Raw genomic sequence first — 25,796 nt, 5'->3', positions numbered from 1 at the left:
GGGGTCAGGAATCATAACCCTCCCAACACTCTACTGGCTCCCCAACTGCATCGGGCTCCATGGAGCTCAGCAAGCAGGGGCACATAGGGGTCAGGGTGTAGGCGATCAGCGGGTGGGGGTCCAAGGAGGAAGTGGCAGAAGGCGGGTGAATTTTGTAGGTCATCCTGACTTCATAAGAATTATTTTAGAACTCATCTTTAGTGTTTTCAGTGTAGCCTCTAGTCGTTCTTGTTTTTACACTCTGAAGACCAAAATTGGACCAGGGTCCTAAATACACCAAAGACCACCAATCTGAATATAACCTAAGGTCTGCTTTTCCTCCAAAGCTGCAAATCCAGAATAGCCTGCTCCCTGGTTGGTTCCACAACATATTGCTCCAAGAAACAATCTCTAATATGCTCCATGAACTCCCCCTCAAGGCTACCCTTGCCAATTTGATTAGTCCAGTCTAATATTAAAATCACCCATGATTATTGCTGTGCCTTTCTTACATGCTCCCAGTATTTCCTGGTTTATACTGTGCCCTACTACTGAACTACTATTTGGGGACCTATGGATTACTCCCACCAGGGACTTCTTTCCCTTGCTATTTCTTATTCCTACCAGACCAACTCTGCACCTTGCTCTCCAGTGCCTATATCATTCCTCACTATAGCACTGATCTCTTCCTTTACTAACAAAAGCTGCACCACCTCGTTTTCCTTCCTGCCTATCCTTCCGAAACACTGAGTACCCTTAGATATTTAACTCCCAAACCTGTTCTCCCATGATCATGAACACTTAATGCCTTACTGAATTAAAAGTTAAACTTTACTGCAACTTTTTTTTTTGTGAAGCTTCTAAGTGAATAGATATCTCTTTTTAAACAAAACAAGTGAGAGAACGCTTGCTCTGCCCTGTTATTAATTACCCTATTAAAATTGCATTCTCAGAACCTGTGATTCAAAGCTGCTTGTTCCTGAGATTTTATGAGCAAGTTAATAACTGTTGAGAAAAACAGGTATTCCCTCTTCTTAAAAGAAAGGAATTATGGCTCCTAAATATAACCCTCTTTTACAAGATTTGTTAATTCCAAGATTTCTATTTCTTACTGCATTTAATTTATTTTTTGGTCAGGTACGCTGGGGTGACAAAGGTTCAACTGAAGAAGGTGCAAAATTAGAAAAACCCAAAAATGCAGTCATCAAGATGCCGGATCAAGAGTTTGAACCACTGGATCCTCGGCCCTACAAACCCCGAAGGCCACCGCCAGGCCAGAGAAAGTGGTATACACCAGTTAAGGTAATTTATTTCTCCTTTTGATCGTATTGTACAGTCTGATTGATTATAAAAAGAGCAAGATGAACCATCTAGTATTTTTTGCGCCACATAATCACCCAAATAGTGCAGACGCATGCACTATGCTGGCCATGTCACAAACTGTTGTGTATCCTTTTTAAGAAATAATAAACCGTGTCAGTACTTTTACAGAAAATTAATCAGTGGACTTTGAGTGAACCTGCATTGCATAACAAAGTGTACAGTCATGTAGTGGGAAATAGTTGTGGCTATTAAAACCTTTGAGCTGTCAATTAGTGTTTAGCCATGTCACCATTAAGGCATAGTTGCTGTGGCACAGAGAATCTTGAACAAATGTGAAAAGCTAGTGAGACACATTTGAGCCCAGAGATATGCAATGATTCAATAATTATAATTCATTAAAAGAAAAATTTAAATCAGAATTTCTAACTTAAAACCTGGTGATGGTGTTATCTATCTGTAGCAATTTTGAAAGTAGCCTACATGGAACATGAAACGAATTCTCTAAATAATTTGTATATCTTTTAAAACATTTCTGAATAACATTCAAAATCACTAAATTTTTGTAATGTATTTCCATTTCTTCTGTTTGACCACAGTATACAAAATGACACTTTATTCCTACAATGTACATGAGACCCCTGAACTGCCAGTCACAAGTCATTATTTGAACGGCTCGGTGCTAAATGTAGTGATCATCAGTACCATATAAGATTAATGTAGACTAGATTTTTGAGTTAATGTTTATCATTTCAAAAGTGTGATAGGATAACCTTTTGATAAGCAACAGTAAATCTTGTTCCTCATTTTGTTGTAATAATTTATCTAGGGAAAATTGGATGCCTTGTGGGCTCTTTTTCGCAGAGGCTATGATCAAGTATCTCTGATGAGGCCACAGCCTGGGGACAAGGTAAGATCAGTCATAAACATAACTAAACATCTTTACTGAACAGAATGACATGTTAATTGACCTTCTGATTACTGTATTTAGCAATCTTGGTGCAATCAGTTCCAATCAATTATTAGAAGTTTAATGCCAATTTTGCATTATTAATTTCTCAAAATATACATTATGTCTATATATGTTATATATATCATATGTGAAATATATGTATACACACACATATCATTCTATGATCAGTTGTATTGTTAAAAATCCAATAGCTAAAAGAATTTATATTTATCTATTTTGCAGTTAATTATTTGATATTGTTAGGGAAAGTGGATTGGAGGAGTTACTAACCCCTACACTATAAAATATTGTTATTTTAATAGCACAAATATCATTATTAACTCAGGAAGATTTAGTGATTGTACTGTGTCAGCTTGGTTAAGTAAGCTGAAGAAAACGATGTTTTGAGTTAGTAATTCCACTGAACTTGTTATCCCATCAGCTTTTCTAATGATTTGGATATTTGGTGCATGATATTTTGATACATTTTGCCAACTGAATCAATAATGAACAAATTACCCAGTCAGTAAAAAGTATATGTTAAAATCATGACCAAATAAATTTTAGAACTAAGTGTAACTTTAAAATAGTGAGTTATAAATATTTCACTAAGAAGCTCTTAAAAATGAAGTGAATGTTTCACTCTGAGCTATTTCCTGTCTATTGTTGCAGTAATCTTTGGATTTCAAAGAACCTTCTAAAATTGTTTGCCTTTTAGGCAAAATAAATATTAAATGGGGAGGTATGGGAAGGGGTGCATAAATCAATATGTCGTTTTTTTTCCTACCTTTTAACCTGTGTGGTCATCCACAGGGAACAAGGTGATGGCATGATGTAGAACTAAAACAGCAGGGGCAGATGAACTGGTTTCCTACACACATTCTATAACTAGTTTACTGAGCACTTCATGTTTGAATCAAGATTTTACTTGGATCATGATTTTTGTAAACCACAAGAACAGCCAATTTGCATCTGGTTGCACTTCAGACATTCAAAGTATTTAGCAGTGCAATCTTAGTGAAAACAGCAGAAAATATTCAAAAGCATTTTTCTCCAGTAAAATGTATTTGACTGCATTTTGCTAACTATGAACAATGTGTTAAGTCAAGCACTCTAAAGGACCAATTTTAACTTGGTTCACTGAGTTATCCACCTCATTCTCCTGTTCAAATTCCTCCATGGTCTTGCCCCTCCATATCTCTTGTCATCTCCTCCAGCCCTACAATGCTACAAGAACTCTGTGATCTTTTAAACCTGGGTTGCGTGCATTTGCACTTCCTTTGCCCCACCATTGCTGATCGTGCCTTTAGCTGTATAGGCCCTAGGCTCTGGAATTCTCTCCTTAAACCTCTCTGTCTCTCTTTCACATTTAAGCTGCTCCTTAAAACCTACCTCTTTGACCAAGCTAACTCCTCCTTTGGCCCACTGTCTATTGTCATCTGATTACGCTTATGTGAAGCACCTCAGGTTGTTCTACTATATTAAGGAACTATATAATTGCAAGTTATTTTGAGACTGAGGGTGAACTGCAGACAAAATGCAATTTTTCTTGATCTGCAAAATCTTAGCTTTGTTTTATATCGATGATAATGTTATTTCTAAGAAAAAATTGTACTCTATTAAATAAATATGTAGGACTGTTCTTTCTTTGGTGAATTGTAAGCAGAGAGAGTCAGATGTTGTTTAGAATGCTACCTGACGATGTTTTACTATATTGTTGGTGGAGCATCTTTTGGTAATTTATATTGCTGCTAAAACCATAAGGGCACCTTCACATTTTAAAATATGTTCTGATGTGGACAGGATATTGTATTCCTGCCCTTTTGTGTTCCGACTGGAGTCTCCTTATGTGAAGTAGTCAAGGTGAACAGACAAGTTGTATATAGCCTGTTTCCAATTGCCAATTTGATTTCAGATCAAATGCTGATCCATGATGCTCCAAAATAGAGCAACTCCATTGGTGCCCAGCATTTTTGTGGTCATTTCTGTGGTCTTTAAAAAGATATGGGCGGAATCGTTCCAGGTTTGCACTAAGTGTGGTAGCGGATGGGAAAAAAGCCATTTTATCCACCGGCTGCAGTGGCAGGTTTCTCATGCCATGTCATCCCATTCCTGGCACCTCCCACCTCATTAATAATGCTTTCCTGGGAAACACGCCAGATCGCTGGTGGGGCAGTTTCTGATTCATGACCTCAGGCCTTCGGTAATCTGGGCGCCATATTTAAAAGGCACCCCTGCACAGAGCCAGCACTCTCTTAAAGGATCAGAAGCTGCTGGAAAGTCATGGCTACCAAAGGGATGAAACATGCTGCCCCCAAATTTAGCAACGCCTCCCTCAGGCACCTTCTGGATGCAGTGGAGGCCCACCATGAAGTCCTCTACCCCCACTCTGGGCAAACACCAGGAAGCAAGGTCACCAATCCAGCATGGGAGATGGTGGCAGCAGTGGTCAGCACCAATCCCCGGCAAAAGAGGACAGCCACCCAGTGCCGTAAAAAGATGAATGATCTCCTCCATTGTACCAGGGTAAGTCACTCTTCTCATCACTCTCAACTCACACAAGGATCAAAGAGAGAGACGTGTGGCTTAGCATATGTGTCCTAAGAACCTCTCTTGGTTAAACCTGAAGGCCCCTTCACGCATGCAGGAGAGTGCTGACCACCACTTGAATGGCATCTGTGTAGTGTGCTCATTGGCTGCCTGAAATCCCACCCACCTCTGCCCCACTCCACTTGACCGATTGGCAACAGCTTCACCCACTGGACTGCATGCTGTGCTCTCAGCTCAAGCTTTCAGCTTGAACCATGATGGATACTGATCCAAATCATAATAAAGACATTGCAGGGGGCTGTGAGTGCCTCCTCCAGTGACTGCGCCATGACCAACTTTCACAAGGGGTTTCTACGACTTGGCCAGTTGGCCAATTGCTCTGCTGCCCCATAAAATGCACATTAACTTGAAGTCTGCGCTCAAAGGCTGAAAAGTTCTGGAACATTTGGTGGCACTTTTATGTTTTTGCGTTGCTTGAGTGGGCAAAAAAGCTTCAGATTCCAAGCATGTCAATGGAGCTGCAGCTGAAGGGACTCAGCTGTGGAAGAATGCTCACTTTTGATGTTTTTTTCATGTGCATGGCCACTTCCCTCACCACCGCCCCCCCTCCCTTTCTCCAAACCTCCCCCCCCCCCCACCCAACAACGGGCATGTGCTCGATTACTTTCTTTGCACTGTGCTGCCTTGCACACCCGCACACCGCCCCGCCACCCCCAGCCTGACCTGCGCTGGATTCCTTGCCCTGGCACCCCCTGAAAGCCAGCTGGGAAAAAGCAACTTGCCTGTGCCCCCCATGAATCCACAGCGCCACTTCCTTGATGTCCTACAGACAATGCTCGCAAGCATTGCACAAGGTTGTGTGCACTCACATCCAAATTCCCCCCAAAGCTCAGCTCACCAGGTGTATTTTAAAGGCAGTTGTGAAGCACGACATTCTGAAGTAAAGCCAACATGGGCGGTTACTTTGACATGGGGGGTGACTTCGACGAGCAGGGCTTATAATGAGATACTAAAGTATTGCTATTAAGCTCCTGATTTGTGGCAGCAGGAATCATGGCCCACCATTGACTGATGGAGTGGACGATCGCAAACAAAGCCGATTTTTGGTCTTCTTGCCATATTGTTTCCCCCAGCCACCATGACCTCCTACGCCAATGTGGGTGGAGATTTCCAGCCTGTGTCACCATACCATTGTTGAAAAACTAAGGTTTTGTGTCATATATGGTGAGCTGGCCAACCAGAAATGCATGCAGGTTATTCAGTTTTTTAGTGCAACAATTATTCAGGGCTCCTCAAAGAAGTATACTTTGCATCATTGTGCCTGTCATCTTCATCAAAGACTTGGTGGATGTCACTTGCTAGCAATGCAAATATCCTGTGTGAATGAATTAAAAAATGACACAGCACTAGAAATTTTTAGCCATATGATTGCAAATCATGACCTGCCCGTGGCCATTCAGGTGGAGATTGGCAACAGATAAACGTGGTGTACCCAAGTACTCATGGGCAGGTCTCTACCTACCAGATGTGGGTGGCTTTTCAATGGCTGCAGGGCCAGGGCTTGCTTGGGGAATGGGGAGAAGTGGCCTCAGGCAAGGGAAGAGGCTGCAATACGAGGGCTTTACTAGGGAAGGAGGGTATCCCAGGGTGTGTGTGGGGACACATGTTGATCTGTGCAAGGGGCCTCAAGATGGTGAGGGCTGAGGAAGCAGTCTCCAGAGGAGATGAGGCCAGATGGACATGTGAGGGTATGTGTATGAGAATGGGTGGTGATGTCCCTTGAGCTGGCAGTGAGTGAGTTGCCAGTGAATATGCGATGGGCTTGAGCGTGTGAGTTTAGAATGATGAGATGGTTGCCATATCCTAGCTGCACGGATGAGATCATTCATCCTCCATCTGCATTGGACGGTCAACCTCTTCTGTGCAGCATTGACACTGATCACCACTGCCATTGCCTACCAAGCCTGAGTGGTAATGTTGTTGCTCCTCCTGCAACCAGACCAGAAGTAGAGGGCATCACAGCGGGACTCCACAGTGTCCAAAAGGTGCTCGAGGGCTGCAGCCTTCTTGCCTTTCGGGGCCATGCTTTCTTTGCTGCAGTCCTGGGCTGGAAGCACTGAGCGCTGCTGCATTTTAAATGTGGTGACGGCATGGCAGGCAAATCAGAGCCCACCCACCATCGAAACAGCCTGGGAATGCACTATTAATGTGGCAGGCTTGGAACGATACTGTGTGAAAGCTGCCATTGCAGCCGGCGGGCAAAACGTTATTTTTCCCGCCCACTACTGCACTTAGTGCAAATCTGGGACAATTCCGCCTGTAGTTTTTTTTTGTAGGGTGAGCTATATTATAATTAAAGAGCAAGTTTCCACCCTTCCTGGTGCCATTAAGTGTAATAAAGAATTCTAACATTCTATTTTTATTTTACTTAATTGTACTGTTGCAATTTTGATTATTTTAAGGAATCATTAAGGTAAGTTTTTACCAAGTTTCACCATAAAATCTGGCTTTTTCAGATTAGTAGATCTGAAACTGATTTTCTCTCGATTTTTTTTAAACTGATCATCCCGGTTTTTTGCACTGAAAATTATGTCCTGCATTACATGTGCATCTTGTGACCCATTTTCAGCACTAAGATGAGTTTATATAATATGTGAATCTGTATTGCAAACAATTTTGCCAATTCACCTTGCTTTGGCAAACAAATATAATATAGAAAATTATTTGATATATAGTTGACTTAATTATTCCCATCAATGCATAACAGACGCTGCACAGCCTTTGGCTGAATTTACAATTATTACAATGTTCGTGTTTATCCAAATTTGTCCACAGTAGTAGCTACACTAAAAGCTTTCTTGTTTTTATAAAATTTAGCAATACACAGAATGAAAACTGACTTCCCCCCCCCACCCAAATTTACAGGTTATTTTCAGGTTCAGCTTTTCTCTGATTTTCTGTCAAGATAAGAAAGCTCCTGAAAAATATAGGTTTTTAAATTGGCAATAAAATGATTCTTCATTTTTTTTTGTGTAGTGAGTTCTACTGAAGAAAATGGGGAAATTGACTAGGGGAAGTGGCTGAGTGCCGGGAAATTGAAATGGAATGATCAGTATCCTAAGTTAATGGGTTATTTCAGTATGGTTCTAGTTCAGATACTTCAAATGTTTGGACTCAGCACCTCTGTCAGGTTAGTTGTCTCAATTTCATCAGCATTCACCTTGATTGCAAATATATTGAAAAAATCCTCACAAATAAATAAATAAATAAATAAATAATCAACCAACAAGGAGTGAAGACAAAAACAGAAAATACTGGAAAAACTCAGCAGGCCTAACAGCATCTGTGAAGAGAAAAAAAAGAGTTAACGTGTCGAGTCTGCATGACTTCTTCAGAGCTAAAGCCTTCAAAGCGTCAAAGTCTTTTAGCTCTGAAGAAGAGTTATACGGACTCGAGACGTTAACTCTTTTTTTCTCTCCACAGCTGCTGTTAGACCTGCTGAGTTTTTCCAGCATTTTCTGTTTTTATTTCAGATTACCAGCATCCGCAGTATTTTGCTTTTATCTTAGGTGAAGACAATTATTTTCAGCTTGTTGATTATGCAAAGGTCTAGTTAACTTTTCTCTTTGATGAAAGTGCAGCTTTTTTCTGAAAGGCCTATTGTTTTTGGACTGTGATGAAATGAAACAATAGAACAAATAATTCTTGTCCTACACAGAATGTCACAATGGTGTTGTCTTTCAGCTATTGCATTAAGATATTGCCCCAAGGATCTGAGAATAATTGACAATGTTCTACCATTGTAACTTGCAAAAATAACTTCATAATAATAAACTCATTGTATGTTTTTTGGTATTTATGGAAGTTCAATTACATGGATCTTTTCAGAGTGTGTGTTTGCTTGTGTTTGTGTGTGTATGTGCATACGTGAGTGTGTATTTGTGTGTGTGTGTATGTAAGTATACCTATGCAATGTATATCACCGAATCACAGAATTTTAATGGCGCAGAAGGAGGCCACTCAGCCCATTGTGTCTGCACCAGTTCTCCAAATGCACATTATGACCTAGAGTCATTGCCCTGCCTTTTCCTCATACCCCTGCACATTGTTTCTATTCAAATAATCATCTAATGCCCTCTTGAATGCCTCAATTGAACCTGCCTCCGCCACACTTCCAGGCAGTGCATTCCAGATCAGGCAGTGCATTCCAAATCCAAGCCACTCATTGGGCTGAATTCCCCCCCACCGACTGTTGGGGGGATGTTGAATGGCAGGCGTACACAGGCACGCTTCCGATTGGCGGCTCCAATCAGGGGCACGGCACCATTTTACGTGGTCAGGCCAATTAAGGCCCGCCCAGCATAACGTCCACACAGAAGCGCTATGCAGGTGGTGGGGGGGTGGAATCACAAAATCGAGAGTATGCTCTTTTGTGCATGTGCATGAGCACAATAGAGCGCACTCATCACCCTGAGGCTAAGTGCTGCTTCACGGAGATCAGCTGTAAATGTCAATAAGATAAATAGAAAAATAAAATTTCCCTAACATGTCCTCTCATGTGACAATGTCACATGAGTTGGGACATGTCCATAGTTTTCACAAAAACTTTATTAAAATTTTTTAAAAGCTACATGAAGCCTCATCCCGCCGGTGGATGAGGTTTCATGCTTTTTCTAATTCATGCTGGGGCTCCTGGCCTGCCCGTCAACCTTAAGGTTGGACGGGCAGGTCCTTTAGTTACTTAATAGCCTCTGTCAATGGCCTCAATTGGCCATTGGCAGATCGGCAGGTGCACAGCTGATTTTGTTGCGCCTCCACCTTCCTGAAAATTTAAATGGGGCACGGTGACGTCGGGAATTCCCCCCGATGTCACTGCGCATCATTTTACGAGTCAGGGAGTGGGCCCTGTCCCCGCTCACTGATGTGTAAAATCCTGCCCATTGTGTGAAAAAGTCTTTTCTCATATCACATTTGCTTCTTTTGCAAATCATTTTAAATCTGTGCCCTCTCATTCTTGATCCTTTTATGAGTGGGAGCAGCTTCTCCCTGTCTACTCTGTCCAGCCCCCTCATGATTTTGAACATCCCTATCAAATCTCCTCTTAGCCTTCTTCACTCCAAGGACAACAGTCCCAACCTCTCCAATCTATCTTTGTGACAGAAGTTTCTAATCCCTGGCACCATTCTTGCAAACCTCTTCTGCGCTTTCTCCAATGTGTTCATATCCTTCCTATAATGTGGCACCCAGAACTGTATACAATACTCCAGCTGAGATCTAACGAGTGTCTTATATAAGTTCAGCATAATCTCCTTGCACTTGTACTCTATGCCCCTATTAATAAAGCCCAGGATACTATACGCTTTATTAACTTCTCTCTCTACCTGTCCTGTCAAATTCAATGATCTGTGCACGTATACACCCAGGTCTTTCTGCTCCTGCACCCTCTTCAAAATTTCACCCCTTATTTTATATTGTCTGTCCATGTCAGTCATCTCAGCTCCAGGACATCACCGCAGGAATCCCTCAAGGTAGTGTCCTCGGTCCAACCATCTTCAGCTGCTTCATCAATGACTTTCCTTTCATCATAAGGTCAGAAGTGGGGATGTTCACTATTGGTTGCATGTTGCTCAGCACCATTCGCGACTCCTCAGATACTGAAGCAGTCCGTGTCCAAATGCAGCAAGACCTGGACAATATCCAGGCTTGGGCTGACAAGTAGCAAGTAACATTCGCGCCACACAAGTGTCAGGCAATGACCATCTCCAACAAGAGAGAATCCAACAATCACCCCTTGATGTTTAATGGCATTACCATCACTGAATCCCCCACTATCAACATCCTGGAGTTACCATTGACCAGAAACTGAAATGGACTAGCCTTATAAATACTGTGGCTACAAGAGCAGGTCAGAGGCTCGGAATCATGCAACGAGTAACCCACCTCCTGACTCCCCATCTACAAGGCACAAATCAGGAGTGTGATGGAATACTCCACACTTGCCTGGATGAGTGCAGCTCCAACAGCACTCAAGAAGCTTGACACCGTCCAGGTCAAAGCAGTCCGCTTGATTGGCACCACATCCACAAACATTCACTCCCTCCACCAGCGATGTACAGTAGCAGCAGTGTGTACCATCTATAAGATGCACTGCAGGAATTCACCAAGGATCCTTCAACAGCATCTTCCAAACCCATGGTCACTACCATCTATAAGGACAAGGGCAGCAGATAGATGGGAACACCACCACCTGGAAGTTCCCCTCCAAGTCACTCTCCATTCTGACTTGGAAATATATCGCTGTTCCTTCACTGTCACTGGATCAAAATTCTGGAACTCCCTTCCTAACAGCACTATGGGTGTACCTACAGCACATGGACTGCAGCAGTTCAAGAAGGCAGCTCACCACCATCTTCTCAAGGGTAATTAGGGATGGGCAATTAATGCTGGCCCAGCCAGCGAAGCCCACATCCCATGAATGAATTTTTTTTTAAATGTTCTTTCTACCAAAATGTATCACCTCACACTTCTCCACATTGACCTTCATCTGCTACCTATCTGCCCACTCCACCAACTTGCCTGTGTCCTTTTGAAGTTCTACACTGTCCTCTTCACAGGTTACAACACTCCCAAGCTTTGTATCATCTGCAAACTTTGAACTTATCCCCTGCACACCAAGATCTAGACCATTTATATCAGGAAAAGCAAGGGTCCCAATGCGACCCCTAGGGAACTCCACTATAAACCTTCCTTCAGCCTGAAAAATATCCATTGATCATTACTCTCTGCTATTTTCTAAATAGCCAAATATCTATGATTCAGTAACAAGATCCTAGTAAAAGCTACCATAAGGCAATGAAACTTGACTTGGTGATGCTTTTGAAAAGGTATCGTTTTGTAAATATTTTGTTTTAAGTGATAGTATGTGGGTCAGAAATTGGGTCAGAAATGATCAATCATATTACTTTCAGTGCATGGAGCTCCACTTTTGAATTGTTAATTTGATCCTTGAACGTTGAAAGATGTTCTCCAGTTACAAACAATGTTTGTAATATGCATTACCAACTAAACAATTCTGGCAACTAGACTGATGTTCATTGACAAAACTTCTGAATCAGTTCAACTTATTTATAAACTTTATATTGTATAATATGTGTTGCTGTGACACATTCATTTGGCATTGGTATTTTAGCAAAGTTCTTTATAAGACTCTATTTGATCAGAATCAGGTAGGATAGACAAACCTTAGTGTTGAGAGCTATTACTGCCCTGACCTGAATTTGTTGCTGTTTTTAAATCTGATCCTTTCCTGCCCAACCCAAATGGAAATACCATTGGGCAGGGCCTGGAATTGCAGCCCATTTCCCTCCCATTTATCCTTTCCACACTACTCCCCAGGTCCACTAGGTGAACCATGGCAGTGGAGCCATGGTAGTGGTGGGCATGGGCTTATAAGGGACAAATTGAGAGGGAGGTCTTAGAATAGATCTCTTCGCCTACTGATTGTTTACCTACTGAAGATCAGGAAGACCCAAACCAGGAAGCGAAGTCAGGATGAAAGTCTTTTAGAGGTAGGATGAAGAAATCCAACACTCCCTTGCTCTTCTTCGAAATAGTGCCATGCAATATTTTACATCCACCTGAGAGGACAGACAGGGTTTCAGTTAAATGGCACATCTGAAAGATGGCACCTCCTACAGTGCAGCACTCCCTCAGTTCTGCACTGGAGTGTCAGTCTAGATTTTTAAGCTCATGTCCTGGAGTAGGAATTGAATCCACAATCTTCTGATTCAGATGCAAGAGTGCTACCAACTGAGCCAACAGTTAAAACCAATGAGTTTCCTATAATTGCGTTATTGGTCAAATCCTCAAATAGTCAATCAGTTGTGCATCATGTTGGGAGCAACCGTACATTGTTAAGTAATGAATTCATTTGTTAGAATTCTTTGCAGCACAAATCTTTTACCTTACAATTTTTACAGTGAATAGTAATCAAGGAAGCTAAAATCAGGGCATTGCTAATGATTAATAAAATGCCAGATGGAAGGCGTCACTGACTTTCTGTAGAAGAAATTGGTTTCCGATTTCAGTCAGCTGTTACATAATGTATGGATATGTCCCTTCCTCTTGCAAATATAGCCCTATTGAGTTTTCTGAATAGGCTGTATCGTCCAGCTGTATTCTGCAATGTACATCCTGTCTCACACACAAATTCTAGTTAATAAGCCCACTTCTTCCTTTTGCCAACTTCTCACAATGAATACATTAGAGCTTCTGTTTGGACATAACCTCCTTAAAGATTCACAGAACCAGCATTGAGGGAAAAGGGTTTAAATTAAATTAAAACACTTTTAGATGGTGAAAGAATAGTGTATTATGCAAAAAATAAATAAAAACAGCTAGTGAGTGACTGGCAGGAAACTGCAAAAAGTGAATATAAAAAGTGGTATAAAAAAATCTTTTGCATAACTCCCAGCTGCAGGATTATGTACATGCTTTGATTTTCTTCAAAACAGAGACGTGGCAGTCAACCAATATTTACACAGAGTGGGAAACAAGTAATCAGGATTAGGACATGTGTTTGAAATAATACATGATGTCAGTGATTCAAAATATAAATCCTCAAAGATCAGCAATGGACCAATTTCCTTCCACGAAACAAGTGATTCAGCAGCCGTGACACCGTAAGCTTTTGATGTGGTTCTGCTAGTATTTTAACACCACACTGAAAGTAAGCAAAGTTCATTTTTCAAACTATTCTCACACATCCTGGTGAGCCTCTCAAGGGGGAAGAGCACAGAAACAGACAACTTCTCTGTTTTGTTAATGGCAAATTTTTAAAAAAAAACTGTTTTAAGGAACTTTCCACCAAGGAAAAGACTTATGAAATATTGACATGCTAGCAGGATGTGTGACCACAGCATTAGCAGCTCGCATATGTTTTCAATCTGTGAACAAATGCTAACTGCATGATTAGTATTTTGAAACCAGGACCAGCAAGCTGGAAAAACAACAGTTTTTGTTAAATTGGGGAGTCTTCGTATATTTCATTTGTAACTGATTTAACGATAAAAACAGTTGTCCAGTTTCAATAAAATTGCAGGTGTAATCAGCCTTATTAGCTGTGTATTGAACTTTCAAATCACTCAGCTAGACAAATCTCAGCTGTAATTAACAAGAAAGCTTGTGTGGTTTGAACAAGTAACCTTGCCAGTTCTTAGAGTGGCAGTAGATATGGAGAGGTATATGACATTCAAGTTTCCTAAATCTGTTATGGGATTTGGGTAATGCTGACAATGCACACTTAATACCGATCATTAGTTGCTCTGAGAAGTTAGTAATAGAACTTCTTGAACCAATATAGTGGTGATGATTTGGATTACGTGGATTAGGGGATGGATGGTATTGTTGCCAAGTTTGCTGATGACACAAAGATAGGTAGGAAAGTAAGTTGTGAAGAGGGCATAAGGAGGCTACAAAAAGATATAAATAGGTTAGGTGAATGGGCTAACATCTGGCAAATGGTTTACAATGTGGGAAAATGTGAAATTATCCATTTTGGCAGGAAGAATAAAAGAGAAGCATATTATCTAAGTGGTGAGAGATTGCAGAGCTCTGAGGTGCAGATGGATCTGGGTGTCCTAGTGCATGAATCACAAAAGGCTAGTCTGCAGGTACAACAAGTAATTAGGAAAGTTAATAGAATGTTATCATTTATTGCAAGGGGAATTGAATACAAAAGTAGGGAGGTTGTACAGGGCACTAATGAGACCACATTTGGAATACTGTGTACAGTATTGGTCACCTTATTTAAGGAAGGATGTAAATGCTTTGGAAGCAGTTCAGAGAAGGTTTACCAGACTAATACCTGGAATGGGAGGGTTGTCTTATGAGGAAAGGTTGGACAAACTAGGCTTGTATTTGCTGGAGTTTAGAAGAGTAAGATGCAACTTGATTGAAACATATAAGATCCTGAGGGGTCTTGACAGGGTGGAGAGGATGTTTCCTCTTGTGGGAGAATCTAGAACTAGGAGTTAACAGTTAAAAATAAAGGGTCACCCATTTAAAACAGAGATGAGTCGAAATATTTTCACTCAGAAGGTTGTGAGTCTTTGGAACTCTCTCCCTGAAAAAGTGGTGGAAACAGAGTCTTTAAATATTTTTAAGGCAGAGGCGGATAGATTGTTGGGAAGCAAGGGGAGTGATAGGTTATCGGCAGTAGGTGGGATACAGATTTCAGGTTACTATCAAATCAGCCATGATCTTATGAAATGGCGGAGCAGGCTCGAGGGGCTGAAGGGCCTACTCCTGCTCCTTGTTTGTATTCTCCTACAGTGGTGTTAGGTAGGGAATTCCAGGATATTCCTCGCGATGATGAAGAAATAATGATCTATGCCCAAATGAAGCATGTGTAAGACTTGGAGAGGAGCCCATTATGATGTTCCCGTACTATTGTTGCAATTGTCTTTCTCAAACATTGAGATTGTGGGGCTGTGAGGTCAAAATAAGCTTGGTGAGTTGCTATAGTACATACTGCAGCCACAATGCTCTGGTGATGGAAGAAGTGAGTATTGAATCAGTGTCAGGGATGCCAATCAAGTTCTCTGTGTTTTCCTGGATGGTATCAAACTTCTTAAGTGGTACTGTGGTTACACACCCAGGCGAGTGGTGAGTATTCCACCTTACTTGTGACTTGAGCCTTGTAAGTGATGGCTGGGTTTTGAAGGAGATGAACCCCATGCCATCAAGTGCGCAGCCTGCCGCAGTGTTGATTTGGTGGTTACAGTTTAGCTTCTGGTCAGTTGAGATCCCCACAATGTTAAGAATGAAGGACAAATAACCCATGATTTAGGCAACTGCTTTGGTAATTCTAAACTTGCCAAAAGTCACAAACTGTTGCTGGCAAAACATTGGTTGTAGCAAATATTTTTCTCATAGGTCTCGTCAAAGTTTCCTCTCTCCAGCAGTTTACTTTTTATTAGCAACATGTTTTAAAATGTGTGTTCTGACCATTTCAGTCTCCATAACATTGAAGGAGACTTACAATTCATGATTGCATCACTTGACTGCACAGTCACCAAGCGTCCAGCTCATTGCACTGTTTTATATTAAAGTTTGGATTGAAGTGCAAGTAAGCAAAGCATTTGTCAAAAGTACAATTCACAGAAAGAAAGAAAAACTTGCAACTATATAGCACTTTTCACTGCCACTAGATGTCTGAAAGAGTTTTACAGCCAGTGAAATGCTTTTGAAATGTAGTCTCTGTTCCAGTATAGGAAATCCAGCAGCCAATTTTCACATAGCAAACCCTCACAAAAAGCAATGTGATATTGACCAAATAATCTGTTTTTGTGATGTTGATTGAGGGATAAATGTTGGCAGGACATAGGATATAACTCTGCAGCTCTTCTTCAAAATAGTGCTTTGGATTCTCTTACATTCACCTGAGGAGGCAGATGGGGCCTTGGTTTAAAGTCTTATCTGAAAGACAGCACTTCAGCAGTGCAGCATTCCCTCAATGCTATACTGGAGTGTCAGTCTAATTTTTTGTGTAAATGGGCTGGAGTGGGTCTTGAGCTTGGAATCAGGTGACTCAGGAGTGAGAGTGCTATTGAGCTACAGTTGAAACAGAAATTGGAAATAAACTCATTCTCTGTCATTGATTCTCTTTCTCTTTCTAATTAATTCCCTCTCTCCCATTCACTCACTCTCTCTCTCTCTCTCTCATTTATTCTCTCTCTCTTTCTCATTCATTCACGCTTTCTTTCTCATTCATTCTCTCTATCTTTTTCATTTGTTCCCTCTCTCTCTTTCACGTTCATTCTCTCTTGTGTGTGCACCTGCCTATCAGTCCTACCCCCGTCTTTCACTTCATCTTTGACCATCTGAGCTCTCCTTCACCTTTATTAATTTCTATCTTTTTGTCTTTAAATGAACAAACTGTAGAAATTGTTTACCTATCAAAACTTGCCTCCAAAAAAAATTCCAGGATTCACAATTTACCTTCTGTTGAGGTTTTCAGGAAAGTAAACTTGTAATTATTATAATGAGTCATTCCAGAGGCTCTGCCTGTTTTATTTTCGATTTTTGCCTGCTGAGAGTTTTCTCAGACTTGCTCAGACTGCAGCACTCTGGGGATCATCACTTGAATTGCCAGGGATAACCTTGACTATTCCAACACACTCATCACCGGCCTCCCATTTTTCACCTTCCATAAACTTAAGTTGATCCAAAACAAGTTGCCCATGTCCTGACTCACACCAAGTCCCTTTCACCCATCACCCCTGTGCTCGATGACCTTCATTGTCTCCTGATTAAGTAACACCTTGATTTTTAAATTCTCATCCTTGTTTCCAAATACTTTCACCCCTCCCCATCTCTGTAACCTTCCCCAGCCCTGCAACTTTAGAGAGATGTTTGTGCTCCTTCAACTCTAGCTTCTTGCACATCCCCAATTTTAACCATTCCACCATGTTTTTCAGCTGCCGAGACTCTGAGCTTTGGAATTCCCTCCCTAAACCGCTCCACCTTTCTGCCTTTTTTACCCCCTGAAAGACACTCCATAAAACCTACCTTTTTAACAAAGCCTTTGGTCAACTGCCCTGATATCTCTATGCAGCGCAGTTGTGGAGCACCTTGGGGCATTTTACTATGTTAAATGTGTTACATAAATGCAAGTTGTTGCAGCCTGGAACAAAAATCAATCCAAACCTTTACAGCCAGGATTTTCAGTTCGGCATGTGGGCGCGTGCTCAACACGCCCAAGCATGAAATAGTGCTCGATGACATCAGGCGAGCATCCCGATGTCATCGCTCACTCATGCAATATTTCAGTCTTCAGGTGTGCGTAAAAGTCGTCAGCGCACCCACCGACAATTAAGAGGCCTATTAAGGCCCTTAAGCAGCTCATTAAATAGGTTTGTTTGCTGCGTGTCCAGCCTTACGGTTGGCGGGCAGGCGAATAGGCCAGGTGGTCTTTGCATTTTTTGCGAAACCTCATCCACGGGTCGGATGAGGTTTCCAGCAATGAATAAAAAAAATAACATTTTTTAAAACACATTTTTAACATGCCCCTCTTCATGTGACTGTGTCACATGTGGGGACATGTTTATATTATTTGTGAAATCTTCATTTTTCATTTTTAAAATCTTCAGCTTCCTGAGACAGCTCTGTGCCTTCAGGGAGCTTTCATTGAGCGCACCCCTGCACATGCGCAAACTTCAGTGCTCACACTCTTCCCACCCCCATCCCAGCAGTGCTGAGGCTCTCAGCGCCCGTTTCACGCTGGCTGGCCATTAATTAGCCAGCCAGCATGAAATCTCTGTCAGGGCCCGATCAAAGGTGGCGGACTGTTTAGCAGCTTCTCCCAGGCCTGCCCGCCGCACCCACCCAACGAGAGGAAAATCCTGCTCTACCTTTCCAGAGAGGCTGAGACCTCCACCTAAAAAAATTCAGCAATAGATTCAAGCGCAGAATAGAATCGTGTGCCCCTCTAAAATTGTTGGAAAAGCTTGTCCCCTCTCTTTATAAATACAGCATGACAAAACCTTTGACATGGAGAAACAGGACTGCATTTCCAAAATGCCATCATAATAAAAGTAATTCATAGTATTTCCCTCAACAAATTAGCTATAATAATTCTTTGAGAAAAGTGATGCAGGATCACTCTTAACACCTACAACCACAGAGTAATTTATCGGTAGGCCAGTTCTTGGAGTGTGGTCGTGTGTGGATGCCCCATTTGTTAGATCTTCTTCTGTCCTCTTCAGCTCAAAAAGTCTTTGTGCCATAACATCCTGGATGTGTGAGCTGATAATAGAGTCGCAAGGGCAACAGGGTATCTGGGACTTCATTGACTGGTTGGTCCAGTGGTGTATCTTTTACCTAATACGATTGAAGGACGAGGAAAGAAACAGACTGAGAGGGAGGATGAAATTAGTGAATTACAGTTGGTGAACCAATGTCAAATCAGGTACAGAAAGAGAAATAAAGAAAAGGAAAGAAAGGTTGGATTGACAGAAAGAAGAGAAGATGAAAAGGAAAAGTAAGAAAAAAATTATCTTTCTCTTTTTGACATTTTTAAAACCTTAAACAATAATTGATGCATACAAGAATGAGATTGAACACTTTAAATTATTCCCCTGCTGGGCCAGAGAAGTTGATTAGAAATGTGTTAACAATTATCACCTTGATATTTGTGCAAAGGTAGGTCTTGTGGCTCAGTAGGCAGTGCCCCTGCTTCTGGGCCAGAAGCTCTGAGTTGAAGTCCCACTGCAGGACTTGTTGACCACAGAAGGAGTGTTCATGGCATGATTCAACAGGTTGATAATTAGTTTGCTAATCCTTCCAAGATTCCCCATTATTCCCCAAAGGGTAAAAAAGTGTGCATGAAGATACGAAACAGACAAACAAATATGTACAGTTGCTTGCCAGACTTAAAATTATGCTGCGAGTTTAATGGATAATTAATGTGCAAATCCAGTAGGTTCTTAAAAATAATTGGGAGGCCAAGGACAACATGCTGTAAACAGAAGGATGTAACTCGACCAGCGAGTTCTGGAGATTCATTCCACAAGTGTATCTCTTAGTCCCCTGAATTTTCTGGCTGATTTGCACATTAATAACCTTGTGCATTGCGTCATTATTTTTTCAGCAAGTTCTGGCTCAATATAAGGAGAATAAACAGTTCAGCCAATTATTGTCTACATCCCTTCCTCTCCCAAATCCCCTTATATAATTCCATCTATCATACAGAACTAAAATATTCATTCTAATTTATAATAAACCACCATATGGACTGCAGCAGTTCAAGAATGCCACTCACCACCACATTCTCAAGGGCAATTAGGCATGGGCAACATATGCACATCCCATGAAAGAATAAAAAAGCCTTTTCAAAATGAGTTCATGCTGTTACACTTAAATTGTATTATGATCCCGTGGGGGAACCGTAAACCAAAATAACCAAGGCCAGAATTTTTCCCACATTGGGCGGACTTGGTGGGAGTGGGCGGGGGCAGTCGTGCAGCCGACCTCCACCCCCCGATCAGCTCCGTGCCGCCATTTTATGCGAGCAAACCAATTAAGGCCCGCCCAGCGTAAGACGCGAGCGGTAGCACACAGCACTACCTGTGTGGGTGAGAGGAGGAGAGAGAGTCGGGGCCAATGCTCTTTCACACGTGCGCGAAAGAGCACTTCAATCTCCCTGATGCACAGAGGTTGAAGCGTTTTTGAAAAACATAAATAAATGTAATAAAAATTTATTGAAACATGTCCCCTCATGTGACTGTATCACATGAGATGGGGCATGTTTTTATTTTTCTGAAAAACTTTTTATTTCATTCATAAAAACTTTAGGAAACCTCATCCCGCTCATGGATGTGCGCCCGCTGAACGAAACATCGTAAGACAGCCTGATGATGTCGGGACGCACGCCCGACGACATTGCGCATCATTTTACACACCAGCATGTTGGGCCCACCCCCGCATACCGACTGAATAATCCTGGCCCAAATTTACTGAATGACCCTGAAATGAAGAAATTATTGGCAAGATTCCACTTATTGTAGCTTTTATGTTAATACGAATCAGTACTAATTCAAACTGAACATGAATTAAAAGGCAACTGATACTTTAAGTAGAAAGAAAAATTTCACTTTAAGTAGTCAATACAACAAAGATAGGTCTTATACCACCACAAGCACCCCCATCACTCCCTGCAAACACATGTCACAATGTAGCTGTAGAATTCCCAGTATGCTTTTCTTTATTCATGCAAGGCGGGTCAGGAGTCTTATCTCACAACAGTTTTCACCTCCAAGTTTCACAAGTATGATTATCATCAGCAAGGCATACTCCTACAAACACTCTCTCCCTTGGGTCATAAGAGTCCTGATGGTGTAGCTTTCCAGTGTTTCTTTCAGCCAACCAACCAATAACACCCTGGTTCACAGTTGAGCCGCTTCTGGGAAAACAACCAGAACTTTAGCATCTCTAATATGTTCAGACAGCCTTTTACGTTTTAGACCTTGTTAGCTAGCTCACGTATTGCCACCTAGAGCTCCTGCCTCCTTTTCTGCCAAACAGAAAAAGTGATCTTTTCCTGAGGGTGATTTGCTTCTTCCCCTCACAAGAATTCTCTGTGTTCCTCTTTTTGGGCAAAGTTGTCCAGATTTGCACAAAGTGCAGTAGCAGGCGGGGAAATTGACGTTTTACCCACCGGTCGCAATGGTGAGTTTTCACGCTATATTGTCCCATTCCCGCCACATCCTGCCTCACGCGTTCTGGGGAAACACACTGGATCGCTGGCAGCGCGGCCTCTGATTCGCCTGCTCAGCCATCACCTCAGGCCTCTAGTAATCTAGGCACCATATTTAAAGCACAATGCCTGCACAAAGCTAGCACTCTTAGAGGCTGCTGCAAGCTCATGTCCACCAAAGGGGCGAAACATCCTGCCCCCAAATTTAGCGACGCTTCCGTCGGGCGCCTACTAGATGCACTGGAGGCCCGCTGTGAAGTCCTCTACCCCCGCTCTGGACAAAGATCAGCAAGCAAAGTGATAAATCCAGCATGGGAGGCAGTGCCAGTGGTGGTCAGTGCCAGCGCCCTGCAAAAGAGGACAGCTACCCAGTGCTGAGAGAGGATGAATGATCTCCTCTGTTCTGTCAGGAATAAGTCACTCTTCTCATCATTCTCAACTCACACTCCACATCCACTCATCACTCACTCATTGCCAGTTCAAGGGACATCACCTTTCACTCTCTCACTCATGCCTTCATCTGCCCTGCGGATCATGTCCTTATCCTGCCCATGGCACCACTCACCATCCACATATGCCAAGCATCCTCTACATCTGGCCTGGCAGGCATCCTGCTTACACTCTCTCCATTTGTCTTCATGCAGGTCAAGCTAGCACACAAAAAAGTGAGAGGTCGCAGACTGATGAAAAAATGCCTGACACCAAGGTCCTCGCAGGCTTTAAAAATAGAGTCATCCAGCAGGCCGGCGATGACCTGGACCGTTCCTGTGCTGACGGTGAGGTCAGCGGTGCTCAATCAAGTGAGAATCCTGCAGTGCAACTTCCATCAGACAACCATGCTGTGAGTGAGTTCCCCTATTCCGCAGTTCCCTGTCATGTTCCAATTGTCTCTCCATGCATTCATAGGCACATCTGGGAAGCAGCCAAGGGGGTCCACGAGCCAGGTTCCTAACTCAAGCCCTGAAGACTCTTTGGAAGAAGAATCTGATGACACCCTAATTGAACACCCATCACAGTGTTCACCCACCCCCTCCACCAGTGCAGAGACCTTAGTAGGACCTAGTTCTAGCGTAGCCTCGGAGTCACAATCTGGTGAGCACATCGCACTGTCTGATCCAGAGCATGTGATGTCAGGGACTTCCCAGGTTTCTGGCACTTGGAGGACTGCTGGAGGCCAAAAATCTGTTGAGTCTGAGTCAGATGAAGAGCCTCTGGACTTGGTCATACCTCAATTGCTGGAGCTGCAAAGGCAAGCACGGGAACATCAGGAAGGGACGTCTACTGCACTCCTCAGATCACAAGGCACAATGGAGGAGTCCATTTGCCTTCAGTCTGAGGTATAGTGCTAGCATGCCAATCCACCAAAGTCAATACTGGTAGGATGGCAGTCACCATTGAGACCTTGGTTGGCTGAACTCCCTCGCCAAACCATAGTTGGCCTCCAACAGTGTCAACACAAGAGGGGCATGGGGAAGCTTGATCTCATTCCAGCTTCCCCTTCTCCTCAAGGAGTCAGCCAGGGTGCCCTTGGGCACCCATTGGGAGGAGGATCCTCAGGTGAACACCCTGAGGCCATCCACCCAGGTGACCCCAGGAGTGTCCAGCCCACCTGAATCCCTTCCTCCTGTGACCCCAGCACCTCCACAGGCTGAGGAGGATGCCACTGCCACACAGCAGGACCCCAAAAACAGGCCAGAGCCCAGGTCTCTGCCCTCCGGAGGACACCCTCCAAGGTCATCACAGACTGCCTCCACCTCCACTGTGAACATCAGGGGAGCAGGGTTAGGTAGTTTAGGAGAATGTAACTCTTTTGAGTACAAACACGTTTCCATCTGTTTCAGATGAAGTTACATTGCTTCATAGTTTACCATTGTGAGATTTGAACTCTTGATACTCTTTTGAGTAAACCTGTTTCCATCTGTTTCAGATGAAGTTATATTGTTTCATAGTTTGCCATTGTGAGATTTGAACTCTTGATCTTGGGGTTACAAACCCAGTACCATAACCACTTGGCTATTTAGGCAGTTGCACAGCCATGGCACAGGTGTTAATCACTTGTATTAAATGTTAACAATTGTAAATAAACCCCCAAGAATGGCTCCTTGACTATGGCTCCATGTTATGATGAGCAGTTTTTGTGTTACTCGCCTTGGCTCCTGCACAAGACAAAGGCAGGAGCCTCAGTCAAGGGCCTCTTTCCTGTGCCATTTGTAAGTTCAGACCAAAGTGATGGTTCAGCTTCACACTCACCAGACACATTAGTAATGCCTGCACTTCGACGATGCGTGTCATTGCTGCCAGAATGTCGTCAGCAGGCATCACAGAGTTCTGTCATTCTGCACACTGTATTCCTCTCCACAGATGCTGTCAGACCTGCTGAGATTTTCCAGCTATTTTTATTTTTGTTTCAGATTTCCAGCATCCACAGTATTTTGCTTTTATCAGTCATTCTCTCTTGTGTGCTCTCAGCACCCCCTGTCTCTTCAGCTTCTGAGACCAGTGATGCTGTGCCCCTGAAATGATCAGGTGCTGAAGATTAACAAAGGACCAGGTACATTTAAAATTTCACGGCTGATATGATCCTGACCACAGAGTGCAAGTGAGCTATCCTCAGTCATACAGGAGTCAGATATTCACAGAGGCTATGTGAAGATCTATGTGGTATCTTCACTGAATGTCATCATCATCCTCCTTGAATCTAGCAACTGTTAGGGCCTCTACTGCATCTCTATGAAATGAGCCTGAGCACTGAGGGTATGTGCACTGCCATCAAGTCAAACGTTCACAGATGTAAGGCGAGGATGTCAGGCCTGTCCTCACTGCATTTCAACTTCATCCTTCATGAATCTTGCAGCTATGAGGGCCTCCTGAGCGGGCCAGCCTCAACTAGCCAGTGTGATAGCCTCATTGCAGGAATCCTCACCTTTGAGGACCTCATCATTGTCATCCCCTTCGACGAATCCTTGTTGGAGGAGATGTGCAGCTCTTCCTCCTTGTTCTCAGCCAGGTCATCCCCCCATTGCAGCACCAGGTTGTAGAGGGAGCTCCAAGCGACGATGATGCGTGACACTGTCTAGAAACTGTATTGCAGTGCTTCACCAGAACTTTTGAGGCACTCAGAATCTCATTTTCAAAAAGCCTATTGTTTGCTCCACCAAAGTCCAGGTTGCAGCATGAGCTTCGTTATACCGTCGCTCTGCTGTGGTCTGAGGCCGCCGCACTGACGTCATCAGCCACGTCCTCTCTGGGTAGCCCTTTTCCTCGAGGAGCCAACCCTGCAGCCTCTCTGGACCCTGGAGGATGCCAGGGACCTGAGACCTGCTAAGGATGTAGGAGTCGTGGACGGTCCCTGGGAATCGTGCACAGACCTGTAGGATGTGTTTGTGTTGGTTGCATACCAGCTAAACATGCAGCAAGTGGAAGCCCTTGCGGTTGACATAGTTGATTGCTTGTTGCCACAAAGATCTAAGCGCCACATGAGTGCAGCCAATGCCGCCCTGCACCTGTGGAAATCCAGAGATCTGCGCAAATCCCAGTGCTCTTACTCCTGGCTTCCCTGACTCCAGGCAAAATGCCTTCATGAAGATAGCGTCCGTGACCTCTTGGATACACTTGTGTGTGGAGACTTGTGAGATCCCACACAGGTCACCTGTGGAGAGCTGAAAGGAGCCACTGGTGTAACAATTGAGTGCCGCAGTCACTTTTACAGCAGTGGATACCCTCCATGTTCCCGTTGCATCAAATCCTGCAGCAGGTGGCATTTGTGACCGACCAGTTCCTCAGACATGCACAGTCTTAAGCAACACTGATTCTCAGTCAGCTGCAGGAATGACATGCAGCATCTATAGATCCTGGGTCTTGGAGGTGGCACCAATGACCGATGGCTCGCTATGGATCTTTAGTTGCGTGCGCAACAGGCCCTGCTGTCCCTTCATCTTGAGGGAGATACTCCTCCTTTTGCCAAGCCAGTCGCCTCCGCTGCTCTCTCCTTCTTCCCTGGTCTCTGTAAGCCATGAGGCATACCGCTAAATCACCAGGCTCCATGATCCTGATGTTCTCCTCCTTCAGGATCAAAGAGAGAGATGTGTGGGTTAGCAGGGGTGTACTAAGAACCTGTCTTGGTTGATTCTGTAGGTCCCTTCATGCATGCAGGAGCGTACTAGGCATCATTTGGAAGGCCTGTGTGAAATGCGCTGATTGGCTGCCCAAAAGCCCACCCACCTCTGCCCTACTCCACTTGACTGATTGGTGGCAGCTTCAGCCACTGGATGGCATACTGTGCTCTCAGCTTAGGCGCAGTCATTCTCCTAACCCATGCTGCAAGGCCGCATTGTTAGCTTGCTGCATAATGGATACTTGCCCAAACCATAACAAAGACATTTCAAGTGGCTTCTACAACTTGCCAAGTCAACCAGTTGCTCTGCTGCCTTCTAAAATGTGTATTAATTTGCAGTCTGCATCCAAGAGGTGAAAAGATCTAGAGCATTTGGTGGCATTTTCATGTTTTTGTGTTGCTTGAGTGGGCAGAAAAGCTTCAGAGGTCCGACTACAAGCATGTGAATGGAACTGCAGCTGAACTGCCTCAGCGCTGGAAGAATACTCATTCCTGACAAACTTTTCCAAGTGTGTGGCCACTTCCCTCACCACCAGCCCCCCTCACCCCAACCCCTATGGCATGTGCTTGAGTACTTCCTTCAGCCTGTGCTGCCTTGCCCCCCGCCGGCATGTGCTTGAGAATTT

The 25,796-nt window shown here is 43.3% G+C and overlaps 1 protein-coding gene across 1 annotated transcript in view; it reads left to right on the top strand.

The window, feature by feature from the left end:
* Window positions 1-25,796, top strand: part of antxr1d (ANTXR cell adhesion molecule 1d) — a 111,302-nt gene that overhangs the window by 67,345 nt on the left and 18,161 nt on the right. The window contains exons 16-17 of the mRNA XM_041176171.1: window positions 1,117-1,281; window positions 2,129-2,209. Coding sequence (XP_041032105.1) covers window positions 1,117-1,281; window positions 2,129-2,209 — 246 coding nt within the window. The remainder of the gene's footprint in view (window positions 1-1,116; window positions 1,282-2,128; window positions 2,210-25,796) is intronic.

The sequence above is a fragment of the Carcharodon carcharias genome, chromosome 28 (assembly GCF_017639515.1).
Source record: "Carcharodon carcharias isolate sCarCar2 chromosome 28, sCarCar2.pri, whole genome shotgun sequence".
In the NCBI taxonomy this organism is placed as follows: Eukaryota; Metazoa; Chordata; class Chondrichthyes; order Lamniformes; family Lamnidae; genus Carcharodon; species Carcharodon carcharias.
This window is presented reverse-complemented; position numbering and strand designations above follow the sequence as displayed.